General features: G+C 48.0%; 1 protein-coding gene across 16 annotated transcripts in view; it reads right to left on the minus strand.

Annotated features, from left to right (window-relative positions):
- Positions 1-19,040, minus strand: part of Dysf (dysferlin) — a 214,308-nt gene that overhangs the window by 183,331 nt on the left and 11,937 nt on the right. For 8 of the 16 annotated variants that reach the window (XM_005385599.2, XM_005385595.2, XM_005385597.2 and 5 more), the window contains exons 1-3: positions 16,638-16,831; positions 4,577-4,632; positions 3,431-3,522 (exon numbers count right to left, since the gene is read on the minus strand). In XM_005385599.2, coding sequence (XP_005385656.1) covers positions 3,431-3,522; positions 4,577-4,632; positions 16,638-16,728 — 239 coding nt within the window. In that variant the 5' untranslated portion in view covers positions 16,729-16,831. Of the gene's footprint in view, positions 1-3,430; positions 3,523-4,576; positions 4,633-16,637; positions 16,832-19,040 lie in introns of those variants that run through there. The other 8 variants (XM_013514697.1, XM_005385592.2, XM_005385594.2 and 5 more) reach the window with 1 other exon arrangement.

The raw sequence follows: 19,040 nt of genomic DNA on the forward strand, positions 1-19,040 counted from the left end.
GGAGAGGAGAAGTAGGGACAGTAGAGGGAGAGGAGACGGAGAGAATGAATGAAAAGAGGATGAGGAGTCAAGAAAGAAAAGGAGCAAAGCAGAAGACTTGTGGACAGAAGTGCAGAGACGCTGCACAAAATGAGGGAGACCTTAAGTCGAATTCTAGATGCAGATGGAGGAAGCAGAGGCTGGAGGTCTGGAAGAGGGAGCAGGGCTGGACCGAGGGAGACGGTGGAAGAACTGGCTGGAGCGCTGAGCACCTGCTCTGAAGAGGGCCCACAGAGGACACTCAGTGAGCTCACAAAAGACATGCTCAGAAACCCCAGAAATGAAGGGGTGGCTGCAGGAAAACCCACTGCAACCTCACCGAAACCACAGAAGGACTGAGAACAGCTGGGTGACAGCAGCCACCGTCATTCCCTGGCCGGCGTGATGACTCGAGGGCAAGGAGCAGGCATTCAATGCAAAATGTTCATTGAGTTGAATTCCTTGAACTTTTTCTTTCAAAATCTAAACTGTCACATGGCTGCTGTTGTTACTTGCTGTGACAGTTATTGTTTTCACAATCTTAGAATTTTCAGTGCTTTTGAGCTTGCTTTGATTCCTTTCCACTTTTGATAACAGTGGAAGTATTCTCTGATCTAATCGTGGGATACCCTTGCAGGTACCCTGTGCCTCCCTCTGGTCTACATAGGTCACCCCTGCTGTCAAAGCAGGAGACCCCATGTGCTCCCATCATTTCCTCTTGGAACAGTGCAGTTTGGGCAGCCTCTGATATTCTGCAGATATTTATGAATGTACATTTACAATTCCACTTAGTTTAATTACAATCTTAATAGCTGGAAATACAAAAGTAAGATAAATGGAAAAATAAAAAACATCCAAGTAGTTATAGGAAAGAAGGTTCTGGTAAATTGTTTAGTAAATTAACCATTTGCAAATTGATATTTGAGGAATTGATTTCTAGAAAATGCGCCTGCAGTGACCTCATCATGTGGGGAACTGGTTTTCAGGGAGCTGGCTGCTGCCCCCAGGAGTTAGAGGACACCCAGTGAGAGGGCCCCAAGGTTCGGGGCACCCATCCTCCTCCATGTGACATATGACCACAGAGCCAGAACAGCCTGTGTGCGGCCCTGGGCTACTGTAGCAGAGGCAGTAGTCAGGCTGGACTTGCAGGATGACATTAGCTCAGGGCTACACATGGCCAAAGTCAAGAAATATGTTTACAGCCCCTTCTTTTCTGCTGACCTTGTGGTCTCAGAAACTCTCCACCAGGCCTGCAAAAATGCTGAGTATGATAACAAAAATAAAATATGCATTTCCTCCACGCGCCCTGCAGTAACCAGACTGTCTGCCTCCGCCTCACTAAACTCTCTCAACTCCAGCAATAGCAGGGAACCAAACTCTCCAGAAGGACCCAGTAACTTTGTGGGGTTTCCCAGAGGCACTTGAGAGGAGCAGGGGCTCAGGGATCATAAGCATGTCCCAAAGACCTGCCCCTCCACCACTGTTCCACTGCCACTAGCGTTTGAGAGAATTCCCTTATCTCTAGATCCTCAGTTTCCCCATCCATAGTGATGGCAATTGTACAGTAGGACCTAACTCATGCAAAAAGAGCTAGAGTGTGAGGCTCAGCACAGGGCCAGGCATTTGGCTCAGCTTTCTGTAAGCATCACCTGTGGGTTTTGCTATTGTTATGGGCAGCCTGACATTGAGGACCCCTTCCCAATCTGCCCCCAGTGCTCCCCTCTCTCAGGGCTGCACAGGAGACCGAGTCCACCAGTAGGACCTTTTTTTTTTTTTTGGTTTTGGTTTTTCTCCAGTACCAGGAATTGAACTCACAACCTTGCACTTGCCACACAGGCACTGTGCCACTGAGCTAAATCCCCAGCCCCCACCAGTAAGACTTGAGTCTGTGCAACTTCCACACTGAATACCCACCCCCTTTTAGCTCTGCAAAGCATACCCCTGCCCATCAGTCAGTGTGAGTATCCTCCTCCAGGAAGCCTTTCAGACTCCCCAGTGTCCAGAGTTGCTCCCTCCCTGACCTGCTGGTCCACCGTTCAGGCTAAAAGAGGCTGCCTGGTCTTCCCCAAAGCATCTGCACAGGAAGGCAGCTCAGCCTGAACTTACTGCAGCCCCAGTCCCTGTGCAGTGGGGGCTGCTGAGCTTCAGAGCTGGGTGAGATAGGCCCAAGATGCCTCCGGCAGAGGAGGCCCAAGCAGCAGGTCTGGGCCCCAGACCTTGCAGTCCTTCCTTCAGAGGGCCCAGTGAAAACGTCCTCGTCATCCCTACCAACACCATACCCTGCACCCACTGTAAACACAGCCACAAAAAGATGGTAGCAGTTGAATTTTTCTTCCAAGCATGTAAGATCTCAAATTTTCTAGGTGTTTGGTAGCCTGAGACCCTCCCCAGATTCCTGAACCCTCCTCTTTCTCCCCCTCCACCCTCAGGGTAAATGAGCCAAGCCTGCAGGCCTCAGATACTAGCTGCCCCAGTTCCCAAACAAAGGGTCCCTTGTGAGCTGGGTCACAAATACAGTAAGCCCACACCTGATCGCTGGACCTCAATGTCTGTAAGTAGCACTGGACACATAAACCCACACCCCTGCTTGCACCTAACGCAGCAGAGCCCTGTCCTGCCCACCAGGAACCACGGAACCCCATACCCCGACAAAGCCTGTCACTCTGCAGGCTCACCAGTTGCATCTCCCAGTCTACTCACACCCACCACCAACAAATGGGACCACCAGCCAGTCTACAAGCTGGGTTGGTCTTGCCCGTCCCTGTCAGCAACATACAAGGTTCAGGACCTCATTGGCCAGAGAAGCCATCCATCACCTACCTAGAAGGCAACTGCTTGTTCCACCATGACTTGGCTCCTCTAGTCCCCCTCCTCACCTGGAAACCCTCTCCACAGAAACCCCAACAAGAGAGATTTCAGGCTGTGTTAGCATTATGACTGCTCTGACTTCTAAATCATAAATCTCACCTCGGTTCCCACTTCTTCCACACGGCTCCCTCTTCAACAGCGCTGTGCTGGCTGCAGTTCTGCCTGCTTGCCTGTCTGCCCGCCTCCTGGAGTGTGCCACTGCCCTCACCACCCTGGGCAGAGAGGGAGCCTATCAGGGAGCCCCGCCCCAGAGCCTCTGGGCTGGAGCGGAAGGCCAGGTGCCTTTTTCTCTGGGACACATGCTGCCCGTATAAACTCTGCCACACCTGATTCTAGCCCTGGCAGCTGGGCAGTTCTCAGTTGTACCTACATTCGGTTCCTGAGGCTACAGTTTCTTCCCAGCATCTACTGAGGACCATGCCCCCTGGCTCAGGAAAGGCAGCCCCCAAAACACCAGCTCTCTTGGCCAGATTCTGCAGTCTGAATCCACCAGGGCCTACCTGTATCTTCAAGCCCTGGACCATCCACCCCTGAACCCCCTCACCTGTTCCTTCCCATCGTCTCATGGTCTTTGACCACCACATGAAGCTCAGATCCCTGGTCCAGAGGGATGCCCTTGAGATCCCACTCAAAACCCTGAAAGAAAAGGAGAAATGGGATCTTAACCTATGGCCCAGAGGAAGAGCCTCTCTGGTTTGCCCCTGTGGCCCAGGGCACCGAGCAGGTGAGTGACTCTCGAGGGTGAGGGAGTGGATGGGTGGGTGGAAGATGAATGAACACCAGAGTTCTAGACTTTGGAGCTGCCAGTGAGAGTTGAAAGCAACAAGCCAGGCGCGGTGGTGCACGCCTGCAATCCCAGCACTCGGGAGGCTGAGGTAGGAGAATTGTTGCAAGTTCGAGACCAGCCTGGGCTACAAAGTGAGCTCAAGGCCTGCCTGAACTGCACAGCGAGACCCTATCTCAAAAAGACCAAAGAAAAAAAAAAAAAAGAGAGAGAGAAAGAGTTGAAAGTAACAGCAGTGGAGGTCACACTCTCATGCCCCTCCGCCAAGCCAATTCCAATCTTCCTCTAGGAAGCTAAGTGAAAACTACAGCTGGAAAAAGCCAGGTGACTGTAGGGTCCTCAGGGAGCAAGATCATTGTCCTCGTCCAGAAGCCAGGCCCCTGGTGGACAGTGTGAGTTAGTGCCACATCAGGTAGGGCCCTCCAGAGGTCCCGAAATGCTCCTCAGAGTAAAGGCTCCTCTGTGCATCCTGATCTGTCCCCATAAAGCAGCCAGGGCTCCTGAAGGACCACATGAGACCCAGATATGCAGAGAGCTGAGTGAGGGGCCAAAGGCCAGTGGGAGCCGTTGGAGGACCTGGTTAGCTGGGGGTGCGGGGGAGGTAAGCTTTAGGCAGAGAGAACAGCCTGTGTGAGGGGGTAAGGCAGGCAAGGGAGTCCCTCCAAATCCTCCACTTGGGAGTAGGGAGAGACATCTCACTGGTCTCCATGCCCCTCCCACGCCACAGGGCAGTCTCCATTTACAACCCACCTCCCGAGTCCCTAGGACCAGAAGGAGTTCGTTTGCACTGTGGGCCACCAGCCCTCCCCTCCAGGAAGACGCCACTGAAAAAGCCACAACCTCCACCAACGTGTCAGCAGTGACAGAGGCAGCAGAGAGAGAAAAGGCAGTGAAAGACCCACATACCTCATTCCACACGGGGTTCACGCTGTTCTTGATGACTTTGGTTCTCTTCTTCACCCCTGCAGAGACACAAGAAGGACAGTGGAGAGATGCATCCCCCCTACACCCTCCACCCAGTTAGGTTTGGCTGCTGAGACTGACAGTTTGGCTCAGCCACCAAAAGAATTCCTACAAAACCAAGAGATTCTCTGAGAAACCCCCAAGGAAAGCCCAAAGTCAACCACACGACTTCTCTCTCTCACCCTTGGGACCACCAACAGCAGCCTCATCAGAAGGATGGTTTTCCAAGAAAACACTTCTTAATGAGTTTTTGTTGTCAATTCTGACTCTTTAAATAAACTTTTTAAATTATAAATGTTCTCATTCTAAAAATGAACAGTCTTCCCTAGAAATTATTTTTCTTTTTGAAAACATTCACCTTTACATACTATATGATTCCACTTATAGAAAATGTCTGGAACAGACAAATCCGTGAAGACAGCAAACAGATTCATGATTTCCAAGGGAGGAGTAGGAGAGGGTAGGAATGCAGAGTGATTGACTGATTAACGGGTATAGAATTTCTTTTCAGAAATCAGATTCTGGAATTAGACTGTGACATTAGTCGTGCAAAATTACAACCTAAAACTCACCTAAATTGTTCACTACTAAATAGTTCAAATGGTGAATTTTATGGTATGGGACTTTTACCTCCTTGAAAACAAAACTCCTCTCCCTTCCAAGGCCTTGAAGGAGTTTTGAATGAAGCAAACTGCCCTGAGCCAGCTCTGCCTGCCTGAGGGAATGCAGAACCTTTCGGCAAACAAGGAGAATTTAGGCTGTAATGGCTGAGCCCTGACCCACAGGGTTCCAGAGGTCAGATCTGTGTGTGAAAGGGTAGATATCTGCGCCCAGTGCTGTGGGGCCGATGAGCCAGAAGGAAATGCGGTAAGGAAGATGCGCTGGGAGCTCTCCTAGTGCCTGGGTCTGTAACTTGGAGTGGGGAGCTCCTCATGAAGGATCTGGGGTGGAGGCGGAGAGGGGGCATGGCTCTGGGTTGCAGCCCTTGGTCTACTGCTGGACCCAGCAAGTACATTTCTTTCTGAGTAATCAGAAAGAAAGGGAAGGAAGAGAGAAAAGAGAAAGAAAGAGTAAGTTTGGACAGAACTGCAGCCTCCCTCCTCCTCAAGGTGTCACCCATGACAGGATCAGAGTGAGGAAAGTCTCTAAGTCCAGTGAGATATGGACACATCTTACATGAACCCACAGACAAAAAAAAAGAAAAAGCTACTGAGAGTCCAGAGAAGGAGAGGGAATCTAATGAAGCTTCGTTCTGCAGCACTTTGCTTTAAGAGGGGCACAGAATAAGCTAAACATGTTGGCTTTTATCATAAGCATCAGGAACAGATGCCTGGGCCGGGCGTGGCGGCACACGCCTGTAATTCCAGCACTCGGGAGGCTGAGGCAGAAGGATCATTGCAAGTTCGAGACCAGGCTGGGCTACAAAGTGAGCTCAAGGCCAGCCTGAACTGCATAGTGAGACCCTGTCCCAAACCACCACCAAAAAAAAAAAAAAAGCAACAGATACCTGGATGCTTAACAGACAATGGAAAGTGTTTATTCAGACACAGAACATTACTTGTGAGAGTCTCAGTGAAAAGCCCTTGGTTTCATCAAGACTGCTCCGCTTTCCGAGAGTATTGCCTGCCCCGGGAACATCCTGAAATCTCCGGAAAACATCTCCAGGAGCACCAACTCCTTCAAAGTGGAGCATTGTTGGTGTTTATTCAGCCTGATGAGCGCAGCCTCCTGTGAGGTCACCCCCTACCTACCAGGTTCAGAGCAGGGAAAGTGAGGAAAGGAAGCAGAAAGGGGTCAAGAACATGGGGAAAGGGTCTGGAAGGGTTTGGAGGAGATGAGAAGTGAGGAGGACTTGGTAGATTCTCAGGCCATTATCTTGAAAGCAGTTGTTCAGCTTGCTTGCATTCCTCTAGAGACTCTGATAAACCTCCCTCGGTGGGAGAGGGTGAGCCCCCACCCCCTTCCTCCTGGTTAAAGATCAGGGGCTAGGAAAGATGGTGCACTTTGGAATGATCCAGGTCACTGTGGATTGCTCCTTTTCTGTGATTCCGGAGGGAGTATTCCTCCAATATTTAGGTCCCAGGATATCACTCTTCACAATTGTGCACTTAAGGAGCTTTTATTTAGGTGGCTTGTGTCTATCAAATTGTTCCACATTAGAAACTAAAACTGAGGCCTTTTAAATATTAATTTAGTAATTAATTTAAAATAATGACAAGAAGGCCAGGCTTAGAGGCACACTCCTGTAATCCCAGCACGCAAGGAGGCTGAGGCAGGAGGATCACAGACAGTTTGAGATCAGCCTGGATGACAAAAAGAGTGAGTTCAAGGCCAGCCTGAATTGCATAGTGAAACCCTGTCTCAAAAAGACTAAATAAATAAATAAATACAGTAATAACAAGAAGCCCAATACATATTAACATAAGTGATATATTTCTATTTGAAAAAAAAACCTTAACTTTCAAAACAAAGGAAAAAGAAAAAAAGTAACGCTGCCTTCCATTTTTGCAAATCTCTTTAATGCTTGGCTAAATTATTGTATTTACTTCTGCATTCAGTCTATTGACATGTCTCATTTTGGTTGCTATCCATGAAGAAAGTCCAACCACATATGTCATTTGAAAGAGGTGCATGTGTTAATGAACTTTTGGGTAATTGTGAATATCCTTTGAAACCACATTAAAACTCATTAAGTAGTAATTCTTAAACTTCTTAAAGATAAGCTACCTGTGAAATCTAGATCAATGATGGAAATTGCTTATTCTGTCTTGTACTTTCAATGGACCTTTTACCCATTCATGATTCTGTAACATGTGCAATATATGGGTCAATTGGAAAGTTTTTACTCAATGAGTTAGGTAGATTTTCAAATACTGAAATATTTTCTTACTAAAAAAATCACATCCATTAATATCACCATCAGTTTCACAAAGAAAGTCAATAATCTGAGAAGCTGAAAGACATAAGTTTTCTAGAATTCCAACTTTTTTCTCAAAAGAAACAAATGATAAATGTTAGCTATGTCCTTGAAATGGTAGGCTCACTTGTTCATTTTCAAGAAAATACTTAAGGTTGAGGGTATAGCACTTGCTTATCATGCACCAGGCTCTGGACTTGATCCTTAATACCACAAAAAAAAAAAAAAAAAAAAAAGAAAGAAAGAAAGAAAGAAAGAAAGAAAGAAAGGAGGGAAAGAGGAAGAAAGGGAAAGAAAAAGATCTGCCAAATGCTCATGTCTGAATAACCATAGTTTGTCAGTCATTCTTCCAGTAAAATAGAATTTCATGAAAAGAACAACCAACCAACCAGTGGCTAGTTCAGCTTGTAACCCAAGCAGTTATGCAAGTGCTTTTACTTTGGGAAACCCCCATTCTTCAGTGTACAGTAGAAATATTTTGTGCTCATTCCCAATTCATTTTACAGAATATTACACATGCATGTACTAGAGGATTAAAAGCAACAATTTTTCTGCATCATCAAGGCCATTGTTATATGATATTAGTTTTTTAAAAACTGTGAGTACATGCCATTAAAAAATATAGCTGCTATGTTTTGTTGCCAAGGGCTTGATTGGTGTCAAGGTACCTACCGAGCTACGTGGCCAGCAGTGCAAAGGCCAATACAGTGAAAAAGAAAAATAGCCCTTAGTGTCCTTATGAAGGTAACTTTGACCCTTCTGACCTGCCAAAAGAGTCCTGGGAAATTCATTTAAGACTCCTGCCTCAGTTTCCTCATTTGTAAGGTCATATTGTAAAAATACCTCCAGAAGGCACTGTGAAAATTCCACAAAATAGCATGTACGAGGTGCCTGGCAGCCTAATTAGATGTGAATTCACTTTCCCTCCCTTTCCCACTGCAATGCGGCCAATGAATTCCAGTGAACTCCTACTGACTCTTCAATACCCAGCACAGCTGTCTCTCTGGTAAGCCTCCCTTGACTCTCCCAGGATCGACTGTTCTCTTTGGTGCTTCCTAAGCCAGCTGGGACCACATGCCACGCATAGCAGAACAGTGTGCCTCCACACTGGCACCCCCAGGCCATTTATCCTGGGCTCACTTGTGTTAATAGCCCTAGTACCTAGCAAGGTGTCCAGTACATGGGTGCAGAATGAAGAGCCTTTTTCTTTCCCAAGTTGGCTGCAAGTTCTCCTCCTCACCAGAAGCGTATGGGAACTGCCATATGCCTTCCTTAGTGGTATGGCTCTGTGCCAGTGGATAGAAGATGGGTGGGGGTCCTGGAAGGGGTATGCGTTACCTTCTGATGCTGGTGCACGCCTGCCCTCGGGGGCCACTGTGAACCCTCTTGTGGGCCACGCTGCTGTGGCTCTCACTGAAGTGAGCACTTGGCTTTGGAGTCTTTCAGTAATAGCTATCCCATGCGCTCTTGGGAGAGCTTATGGCCTTCCTAGGCATGGCGCCCCTGGCAGCAAATTGATAATAATAAGAATGTCTCCTACATAAGATTTTCAGGAGACCTGAGAGGCAAGCTAAGAACTGAGAGGCAAGCACTTCCCCTGCCCTATCACAGACCAGCTTCCTGTGACTAACAGGAGTAACACCGACAATCCTCTCTGTAGCCTCTCTTGAAGTGTCTGCTCAGAAACTCATTTCCTGGAGCTTCCGGCTAGCACAATTGAGTGATATAGGTGTCAGGCACTGGGTGAAGCATCTTTTAGCCATTTCCTACTTCCTGTCTTCTCCGAAGATGAGGAAAACAAAATCCCATGGTGAGATTTCAGTGAGTCCTGGTCAGAAGGCCTAACTCTGGGGTCCTCTGGATAACATTAAGTAGGGGTCACTGATGCGTACTACAGCCAGCAAATCACATGATTTACACAGGACAAGCAAAGGGAAGGCACGAAGGCTAATCACAAAGGAGTTAGTGGCTCCACCCTCATTGTAGATGTAGACTTGTCCCGTCCTTTGTAATTAATTTTCACCTTGAGAGTGGCCTTAAGTGTGTCACTCAACAGACTGGAGAGCTCCCAGCTCATGCTGGGGACAGAGGGAAGGGACTGCACCCTCTCCCCAGACTTCTCTGTAGAACTGGGGTCCAGCCCGCAGCTGTCAGAAGTGTGTCAAAGTCCTGGGGTGCTTCTCCAGACTGATTGATTCAGCCAGTCACAAAAAGACACATATTGTGTGATTCCTCTTACAAGAGACACTGGGAGGACTCAAAATCACAGAGACAAAGTAGGGCGGCGGTGGGGAGAGCAGAGACAGAGGGTTAACGTTTAATGGATGTTCTGGGGATGGATGTCGGCAATGATTGTGCAACAGGGTAAATGTGGTTTTTGTCTGTTTTGTGTGGTTTGGGGTTTGGTTTTGAGCAGTTTGTCTGCGTACCGAGGACGGAACCCAAAGCTTTATGTGTACTTGCTGTACCACTGAGCTGCACCCCCAGCCCCATAACAAATTTAATACAGTACCACTGAAGTGCATACTTGAACATGGTTGAGAAGATAGGTTTTATGTGCTGTGTGTCTTACCACAGTTTTTTAAAAGTCAGGTAGGAAATGGACACAGGACACGGGCGGTAGGCCTGGGTCTTCTGGCCAGTATCCGGGTGGGGAGGGGCGAAGGGGAGGAGCGGAGGGGGACTTCAAGGCTCTGACTGACAGCATATGAGTGGCTGCCAGCACCCGCCTAGAGAGGGAGTGGAGGGCAGGAGGGAAGACAGGCATATTTGGACCAGGGCAGGAGGTGGGATTTGGGGGCCGGGGGCTCTGGCCCCAGGTGACAGGACACATGCTTGGATGTTCTGGGGGTCTTCAGACCCTGCAGGCAGCCTCCAGGTAGCCTTTCCTTTATCCCACAAAAAGTACTGAGGGCTTGCTCTGTGCAGGACACTCTGCTGCCACCCTCATTAGAACACCCACAAGACAAAGAAAGTGACAGAAATTCAAGCATCAGTGGACCACCAGAAGGCAGCAGCAAGTGAAAGCAGAGAAGACAGGCCTGGCTCCTGCTTCGCTTCTTGGCACAGACGCCCCTAACGAAAAGGGTAGGTACGTTCTATCACCCCATCTGGGGACCTGACCCAGTGCACCTCAAGACCTAGACAGCTACTAACCTCCACATCACCAGCAGAGCACAGCTCTTCTCTCCCTCGCGTACCCGCTCCCACTCTCATCTGCTTAAACCCCAGCTGGAGCCACGCCGTCCAGGAAAGAAGAGGCTGAGAAGGACAATGGGCAGTGGACATACTGGCCACAGAGGAATGCAGGAGAGGGGTGGTCTTTAAACTCAAAGGTCAGTCAGAGCTGGGAGGTATATTTCTTTTCAGTTCTTATTTGTCAGTTAAAGAAACTGACTTAATGGAGGAAGACACTGGAAATGACAAAAATGTTAATATTCTTAACATTGTATGTAAAAAGCACTTGCCACTAATTAAGAAGAGAAACACTCCTCAAAAATGAGCAAATGAAGAAGCAATTTAGTAAGAAATGAATGCTAATAAGTAATGTTGAAATATCATGAACACTATTTGGTTTGTTTGTTTTGGTTTGGTTTTGGTTTTTTTAGGCAGAGTCTCCCTATGGAATTCAGGCTGACCTTGAACTCACTGTGTAGCCCAGGTTGGCCTTGAACTTGCAGCAATCCTCCTGCCTCAGCCTCCTGAGTACTAGGATTGCAGGCATGTGCCACCATGCCCAGCTCATGAACACTATTTGAATAGTAAGAAACTGTTAAAGACTTGTATGATTTTAAGAAAATAAGTTCCTATGCTTGGCTGATAGGAGAAAAGAATTAGTATAGACTTTTAGAAGAACAATTTGAGAAATGTAGCAAAATCTTAAATATATATGTAACTTCTGACATAGAAATTCCATTTCTGATACTTGCCCAAAGCAAATAAAGATCTAGTCACCAGGATCTTCTAACAGTAACAGTATAATCTAAGAATTGGATATAAATATAAAAAGTGATACAATCTAAATATTCATCAATCAAGTGGCAAGTATTTCCCTTGGCACATCCATAGAATAAAAGACTCCATAGACATCTTTAAAAGTTACATGAATTATATCCTGATAGAAAATATTCCTTGATGGGGCTGGGGATTTGGCTCAGCGGCAAAAGCGCCTGCCTGGCATGCGCAAGGTCCTGAGTTCGGTTCCCGGTACCGGGAAAAAAAAAAAAAAAGAAAAAAAAAGAAAATATCCCTTGTTTATTTTTTAGTAAAAATAAAAATATGCAAATGTTTGTGAGAAAAATCTGGGATGGGATCACCTTTAGAGAAGAACGCAAAGGGTTTAGGTAATTCTAGTGGAGGGGGCTGGGGATTTAGCTCAGTGGCAAAGCGCCTGCCTGGCAAGCGCAAGGTCGTGAGTTTGGTTCCCGGTACCAGAGGAAAAAAAAAAGAAAAATCCTAGTGGAGGACAGGGAGAGCAAGGTCCCTTGATGTGGGAGATGCGCTCTTGGGGCTCCCTTCACACTGTAGTCATTCAAGCAGGATTTTTCCATCTTGGCACAATCAATATTCTGGGCCAAATAAATCTTCATGGTGAATGCTGTGGGTTTGTTCTACCCAAGGAACAAAATCGCCCCTAGTGGAAAACCACTGTGTTAAATCATGTTTCTGTCGTATGTACTAGATTGGGGATGTGGCTTTGTAGTAGAGCTCTTGCCTTGCATGTCCAAGGCCCTAGGTTCAATCCCCAGCACCACACATACAAAAAAAAATTTCTATCTGTCTTATGTACCTTACTTGTGTGTTAAATTTTATAAGGTGGCTTCCTTTTAAAGGAAAAAATATCTTGGAGTAATATATGTATATGTAATTGTTAATTCAAGTGGCAGGATTTGGGATCTATATAATTTTGGCCTCCTGTCTTTTTATAATTTGTCATTTCTTACAGTGAGTACATGTTATATTTATAAAAAGAAAACAGAAAGCTATTTGCAGTGTATCAAATTACTTCTAACATTAAATCCAGCTCAGAGAGGCCAAAGCCCCTACATTCCACCTACCCTGACAGGTGAGGTAGGAATGTTCCCCAAGGAGAGATAATACTATATGATCTCCAGGTTTCTGCTAGGAGACAGGCGGGAGAAGCAGGGCAGGAGGAGGAAGAGGATGGAGAGATGGGGAGGAGAGAAGATTGAGGGATGAAGGAGAGAGAAAGTGAGTTACAACTCCTAGATTCTTCCCCCTGGGAGCCTGGGGAAGCAAAATGGAAATTGAGCAGGCAGGAACACAACAGATCTGGCTTTCAAGGAAGTAAAACACTGAGCTCCAAAGCAGCAGGGACCAAGTTTTGTCCTTGGATGCATCCCTGCCACTTAGAACAGCCCCGGGTACATAGTAGGTACTCAAATAGTTGCTCAATGAACAAAATGTATGAATACGGGGATATAAATAATTGTATTACAGGAATGGAAAATGGTCAGGGAGGAAGAGAGGCACAGATTACCAAATGCTGTAGGACATGAAGCTCCTCATTCACACAGATGAGCAGTTAAAACTATTTGCTGCAGCCCAGTTACTCCAGGCACGTTTAGACAACTAATTAATTATTATAAGAACAAAGGTATAACCAGTATTCATTAATAGCCTCTCCCCTAAGGTCCCTAACAGGGAAGACAGAAAGCACGCTCAGAGGCCAGCCTCTCAGAGCTCACAGTCTATTTTGGGAGGCAGGTCCTGAAATTACATCTGAGACTGGAATGCTCAGGGAACAACTGCTAGGAAAGTGAGCCCAGCCCAGACCCAGCCCAGCCCAGATGAGGTATGACCAAAAACTATGATATGTACTTAAATTTTTAAAAATTTGTTACAATAAAAGACACATGGCCATTAATCCCCCTCAAAATACTCCCTGTGGCTTTGAACACACTTATTACACATTCTCGCCATGTTCTGAAGCAGTTCTGGAAGTCCTCTTTCATGGGTGTCTTTAGTCGCTCTGTCGTGGATATCTGCATGTTCTGAGTCAATTCAAAACATTTACCTTTTATGGTCATTTTGATCTCAGGGAAGAAGCAGAAGCCTAACGGTACCAGATCTGGTTTTAAAAAGTAAGTGCAGATACACTGTAATATTCTTAAGGGCTGGTCTTTCCACTAGATGGTACTTGGCACACAGCAGCACCCACCGTATTTTTTATCACACCTCATAAAAACACTCACGGAAGAAGATTTCCAGAATGGCTTCAGAAAGTGGTAAGAATTATGGGATACATGTGTTTGAAGCAATAGGGAGTATTTTGAAAGGGATTGATGGCACTACGTCTTTTATTGTAATAAAGTTTTTCAAACATTCACAGTATATGTTGATTGTCTCTTGTACATCTCAAGCTATATGTTGGAACCAAGCACACAGCACAAGGTGGTTTCTCTTGGGATGGCTGCTAGCCCTGCTGTGCCTTCCAAAACACTCAGAGTTCTATCACAAACACCTATACCTTGGCTGCACTCAGACAGACTTAGCTTCAAGAGTATGGGCTGGGGATTTAGTTCAGCAGCACAGCACCTGCCTGGCAAGCGCAAGGTCGTGAGTTCGATGCCCAGTACGGGGGAAAAAAAAAAAAACGAGAAAAAAAAAAACAAAAAACAAAGAGTGTAGGGAGCAGGGAGGCTGGCAATGGGCTTTCTTGAAGCTCTCCACACCATTCTGGTGCAGTCCAGGATAGAGGCCCTGTGCCTGGGTGCTTTGTAAGTCTTGAGTCTGATTCTAGCGGCTACCGCTCCCTTAGCATCAACTCAGCCCCAAACTCTATTGTGACTGCCCCGTAGGAAAGCACCTTAGGTTCACCTGTCCCAGCATCTCCAACCACTTTTTCTCAAGGTGTGATTCCAAAATAGCCCATATCCAGTATGTATCAAATATTGATTCTTTAACTTTCCAGACTCGCCAGATAAGATGCTCTCAGGTAGAACCCAGGAGTCTGTTTTTCAAACATACTCTCCAAGTGATTCTCGGGCAGAGTGAAGTATGAGGGTCACAACCAGACAGAGCGAGGTATCTGGCACATCTGGAGGATGGCTAGAGGCTGGGCCAGAAAAAGCACAAAGCCTCGCCTGCTTGTGCTCCACACCAGGGTGTGCCAATGGATAAACAAGACACTTCACAGTCTGCAAGGAGTCCTGGCATCCTAAGTGTGGAGCTGAGTACTGAGCGCAGGCCAGCAGAGCCTGGCTTCATACAGAAGGTGGTAATGAAGCCTGGCTTTGAAACACAGACTTTGAATGGTTGGGGAAACTACATTCTATTGTATCTGAATTTTCCTGGAGGCTCATCAGTGCAAAAAAATAGTAAGGCTTTCTAAAGGGTAGGGAAGACAGGTGTGTGGAAGACAGCAGGTACATGGGTTCAGGATACCTGGCCAGGGCAATAACCAAGAGGAGTTGAACAGATTTGGAAATCTGCCTAATGAAGGGCAGGGCCCACTCCAAGGGTTGAAGCTCCCTTCCCTGACCCCAGAACACATCATGTAACTTTCCATTTCCTCATCTGCAAAACAGCAGTAGCCACCACAGGACTGCTTCTGGACCAGGCAAAGAGCTATGAACAGACACAAAGGAGTTTCAGAGCATCTGAAAGTCCTCAGTTGATGTGGCCCCTGTGTCCTCAGGGGATTTATTTTTTTTACAATGGTGAACCCCCACAATTTTTTTTTTGGGGGCAGTGTTGGGTTTGAACCTGCAGCTTCCTACATGCTAGGTAAGTGCTCTACCCCTGAGCTACCCAGCCCTCCCCCCTAGTTCGTACCAGCGAAGGCCTAGGCAGCCTGTGATGGAGAGGGAGAACTAAGGACCTCACCTTGAAGTTGCTCTTACATAGTCAACACCCAGACATGTCACTGACCAACGAAAATGACAATATTATCTAAAAGGTTCCAAAGCACAGTTTTTAAGAGGAATACACGTAAATTGCCCCATTATAAGAATAAAAACTACACCTAAAGCCGAGTGTGGTGGCGCACACCTATAATCCCAGCACTTGGGAGGCTGAGACAGGAGGATTGCTGCATGTTCAAGGCCAGCTTGGGCTACACAGTGAGTTAAAAGCCAGCCTGAGTTACATGGCAAGACTGTCTCAAAAAACAAACAAAAAAATCCCTATACCTAGAACTCTGAGAAATGGTGCCGTTCATCTATCATTATTATGGGGAGCTGCATGCACCCTTGGTACCCCTGCTATTTTCAAACTTCATGAAAAGCCCTTCCATTGTCCCCTCTACACTGGATCATCTTTTGTGATATGCATGTGTTTTCAATTTCAGAAAGTATGGCTCCTAGCAAAGAGGAAAACGTCCTCCTCTCTTTATTTATCTTTTTCGGCAGAACTGGGGTCCTGACTCACAGCTATTGTTCCTTTTCTCAATTTGACAGATCTTTCCTCTTCCCTTTCCCCTCCTGAGACACCCCTTCCCGTGGGAATCCCTGCCTGAAGTGTAGGGGGTGGGTGGAGACGCCTGGCGGGGAGGAGGCCCTTCCTAAGGGACACTACATACAGGCACTTAACTCCTAGAATTTGGAAAAACACCCTTGATCTCTCTCAAAATTCCTCAGAAGGCCGTATCCATCCTATTTCTGTTCCTCTTCCTCCTGGTTGAAGATAGGTGGATTCAGTGTGGCCAGGGTTCAATGAAGAAAATGGACGGATGGATGGATGGATGAATGAATGAATGAATGAATGACACAATTTTCAAAGCATGATGTCTTAGCGCCCAGTTAAGTGGCCCTGATTCCTCGCTACCTTCTACACCCAACTTCCAACCCAGCTTTATGCCCACTGCTCGGTAAGAGCTTGGATTTTATTCCTTCTGGATATCGCCTAGGAAGTAATGAGGGACATATTAACAGCACCTTGAACGTCCCAAAACTTCCAAGCCCTGTGTCCTATACTGTGCTCTGCTCTGTTTCAGCCTTGTCAGTTCCAGGGTTGGACCCTGCTGACAAAGGAAGAAACTGGGGCCTCGACCGGGGTTGGCACCCAAGGAGGGGCACAGACCAGGCGGTGCCTGCGGAGAGTCGCGTGGCGCCCCGGGGCTCTCACCTCGGAAAGTCAGGCTGGCGACAGGATCGCTGCGCCGGTCTTTCTTCACATTGGGCAGGTTGCTGGCCCTCACCAGCAGGCAGCACAACATGGCTCGGCGGCCGTCTCCGGCGCCCGGAGGCGCAGCGACAGAGCAGGGCGAGAGCGGGAGCACCTGGCCCGGGCACTCAGCGAGCGAGCAGGCGAGCGCGGATTAGCGGCCCACCCGCGGTGGGAGCCAACGCAGAGGACACCGGACACCCGCTGGGCGGGTCCTCCCTCCTGGCCCCTGCCCGGGTCCGCCCTGCCCGTGGCGGGCGGGGCGGGGCTCGGACGCGTGCCTGTGGGGCCGCTGGTCCCTTACTCCGAGGGTCCCCGCCCCGGCCGGGTACGGAAACGGAGCCGGTGCAGGGCGCACAGTGTGGCAGCCGAGCTCCGACGCGACGCCGCTCCTCCCGCTCCGCCCGAGCCCAAGGCTCCCCGGACTTGGCGGGCCGGGCCGCGCCGCGGGAACGCTCGGTGAAAGGGTGGGAAGGAGGAATGGGTGCAGGCGGGAGAAGGGGGATGAGCGGCAGAGATGCCCGCGTCTCCGCGGGACCTGCAGGCTCGGTCCCGAGCTCCGGCCCGGGCGCGCTCGCCCTCGCACCCGCCGGTTCCCGCTGCTGGGGAGCCGGGAGCTGCTGGTTCTCTCTACCGCAGCTGGCCCTAGCGACGGACGTCCCGACTGCTGGGAAGCCTTGGGCAGGTGTGATCCTGTAGCAGAAAAACCAATAGACTCTTTGCCCCGAGGAGTTAGAAGGAAACTTTTTTTTTTTTTGTATCGGGAATTGAACTCCGGACCTTACGCTTGCCAGGCCCGGCCCGAAGACAACTTTTTTTTACACTACCGGGTGGTGATCTGAGCCTTTGGGTTTCCCGGCCCACTAGCGTAACAAAAGTTGCCTTCTAACTTTTCTGTGCAAAGAGTTTTCCATTTGGTTGTTTTTGTTTATTTGTTTCCATTTGGTTTGATATTGGTTTTTCTACTACAGTTCCAAGGCTTGAGCTTCCGCGAACCTGCTTCCGAGCGGCCGCGCTTCTTAGGAGACGTTTGAGACCGTCGGGTTCTTCGGCAGCTCATGAGCGTCTCACCTCGAGTCCCTGCACTCCCGCACGAGCACCGGACTGCGCCATATCTCCTCTCACCTCCCAAGTCCTCAAGACCTAGCCTCCTTTTTCAGCCTAAACTCAACTGCAGTAATTATTAGCGTCACTCTGTGGCACAGACTCTGGGCTGTCTTTCTCCTCTCTTATTTTGGGAGAGACATTTGCACAAGAATAAATCATAAATTCAAGGAATCTGCTTTGCCTATTTTACACCCGTACCCTAACAGGCAAATGTGTAGGAGAGAAACAGCTGCTCAGGGCAGTGCTTGATCATCATGACCCCTCATTCCAGTGGATCTTTACTCCTGCCGGTTATCGTACTGTTTCCTTGGTCTCCTCAGTCTCTGGTTCTAGAACACTACTAACACTCTCCTCTCTCCCCAAACCTACAATACCCCTGTCTGCACCCACTCTCAGCCTGGTTCCTATTTACTGGACAGAGAACATCCTCGGGCTCCCAGGGTATCCTTCTAACCCTCATGGGCATCTGACCCTGAGATCTTTGCTTTCTCTATTTTTATGAATGAACTAACACAGCGGACTTGGGAATAATTCCATTCAGTGACAAGGCTCTGTCAACCTCCCCCATCACCCAGTTTTCTTTGTCTACTGAATCATTCCACTACTGCTCTTAATAAAGCACCCTATTTCCGGGAGTAGTGGTACACACCTGTAATTCCAACTATTTAGGAAGCTGAGGTAGGAGCACCACAGGTTCAAGGCCAGCCTGGGCATCTTAGCAAGACCTTGTCTCAAAAACAAAAAATAAAAAGTAGTAGGGATGTAGCTCAGTAGTAGAACACTTGCTAGCACACATTGGGTCCTGGGTTCAATCAATCCCCAGGACCATCAAAACAAAAACAAAAAACAAACTTTTGCCCCTTCAACTGCCTTCCCATCTCGATTGAGACAGGGTCTGGCTATGGAGCCCAGGCTGGCCTGGAATTCTCAGCCTACCAAGTGCTGGGATTTCAGCAATGTACCACCCATCACACCCAGCTCCGGAGCTCGTGTGTGTGTGTGTGTGTGTGTGTGTGTGTGTGTGTGTGTGTGTACACAGATACATGCCCTGCGGATCAGTCCCATGGCTTTGAGGGTATGCAGTTATTGAGCTACACCTCCAGCTACATTGCTGTCTTTACAGAACTCTTTGAAAAGGCTGTTCATATTTCTGTCTCCACTGTTTTTCTTCTTACCTCTCTTGAACCACTCAATCGTGCTTTCAACCCTATCATGGAACCAAAACTGCAAATTCTTTTTTCTTGGGCTGGGGGGGTG

This window comes from Chinchilla lanigera, unplaced genomic scaffold, assembly GCF_000276665.1.
Source record: "Chinchilla lanigera isolate Chin_1 unplaced genomic scaffold, ChiLan1.0 scaffold00023, whole genome shotgun sequence".
NCBI lineage: Eukaryota > Metazoa > Chordata > Mammalia > Rodentia > Chinchillidae > Chinchilla > Chinchilla lanigera.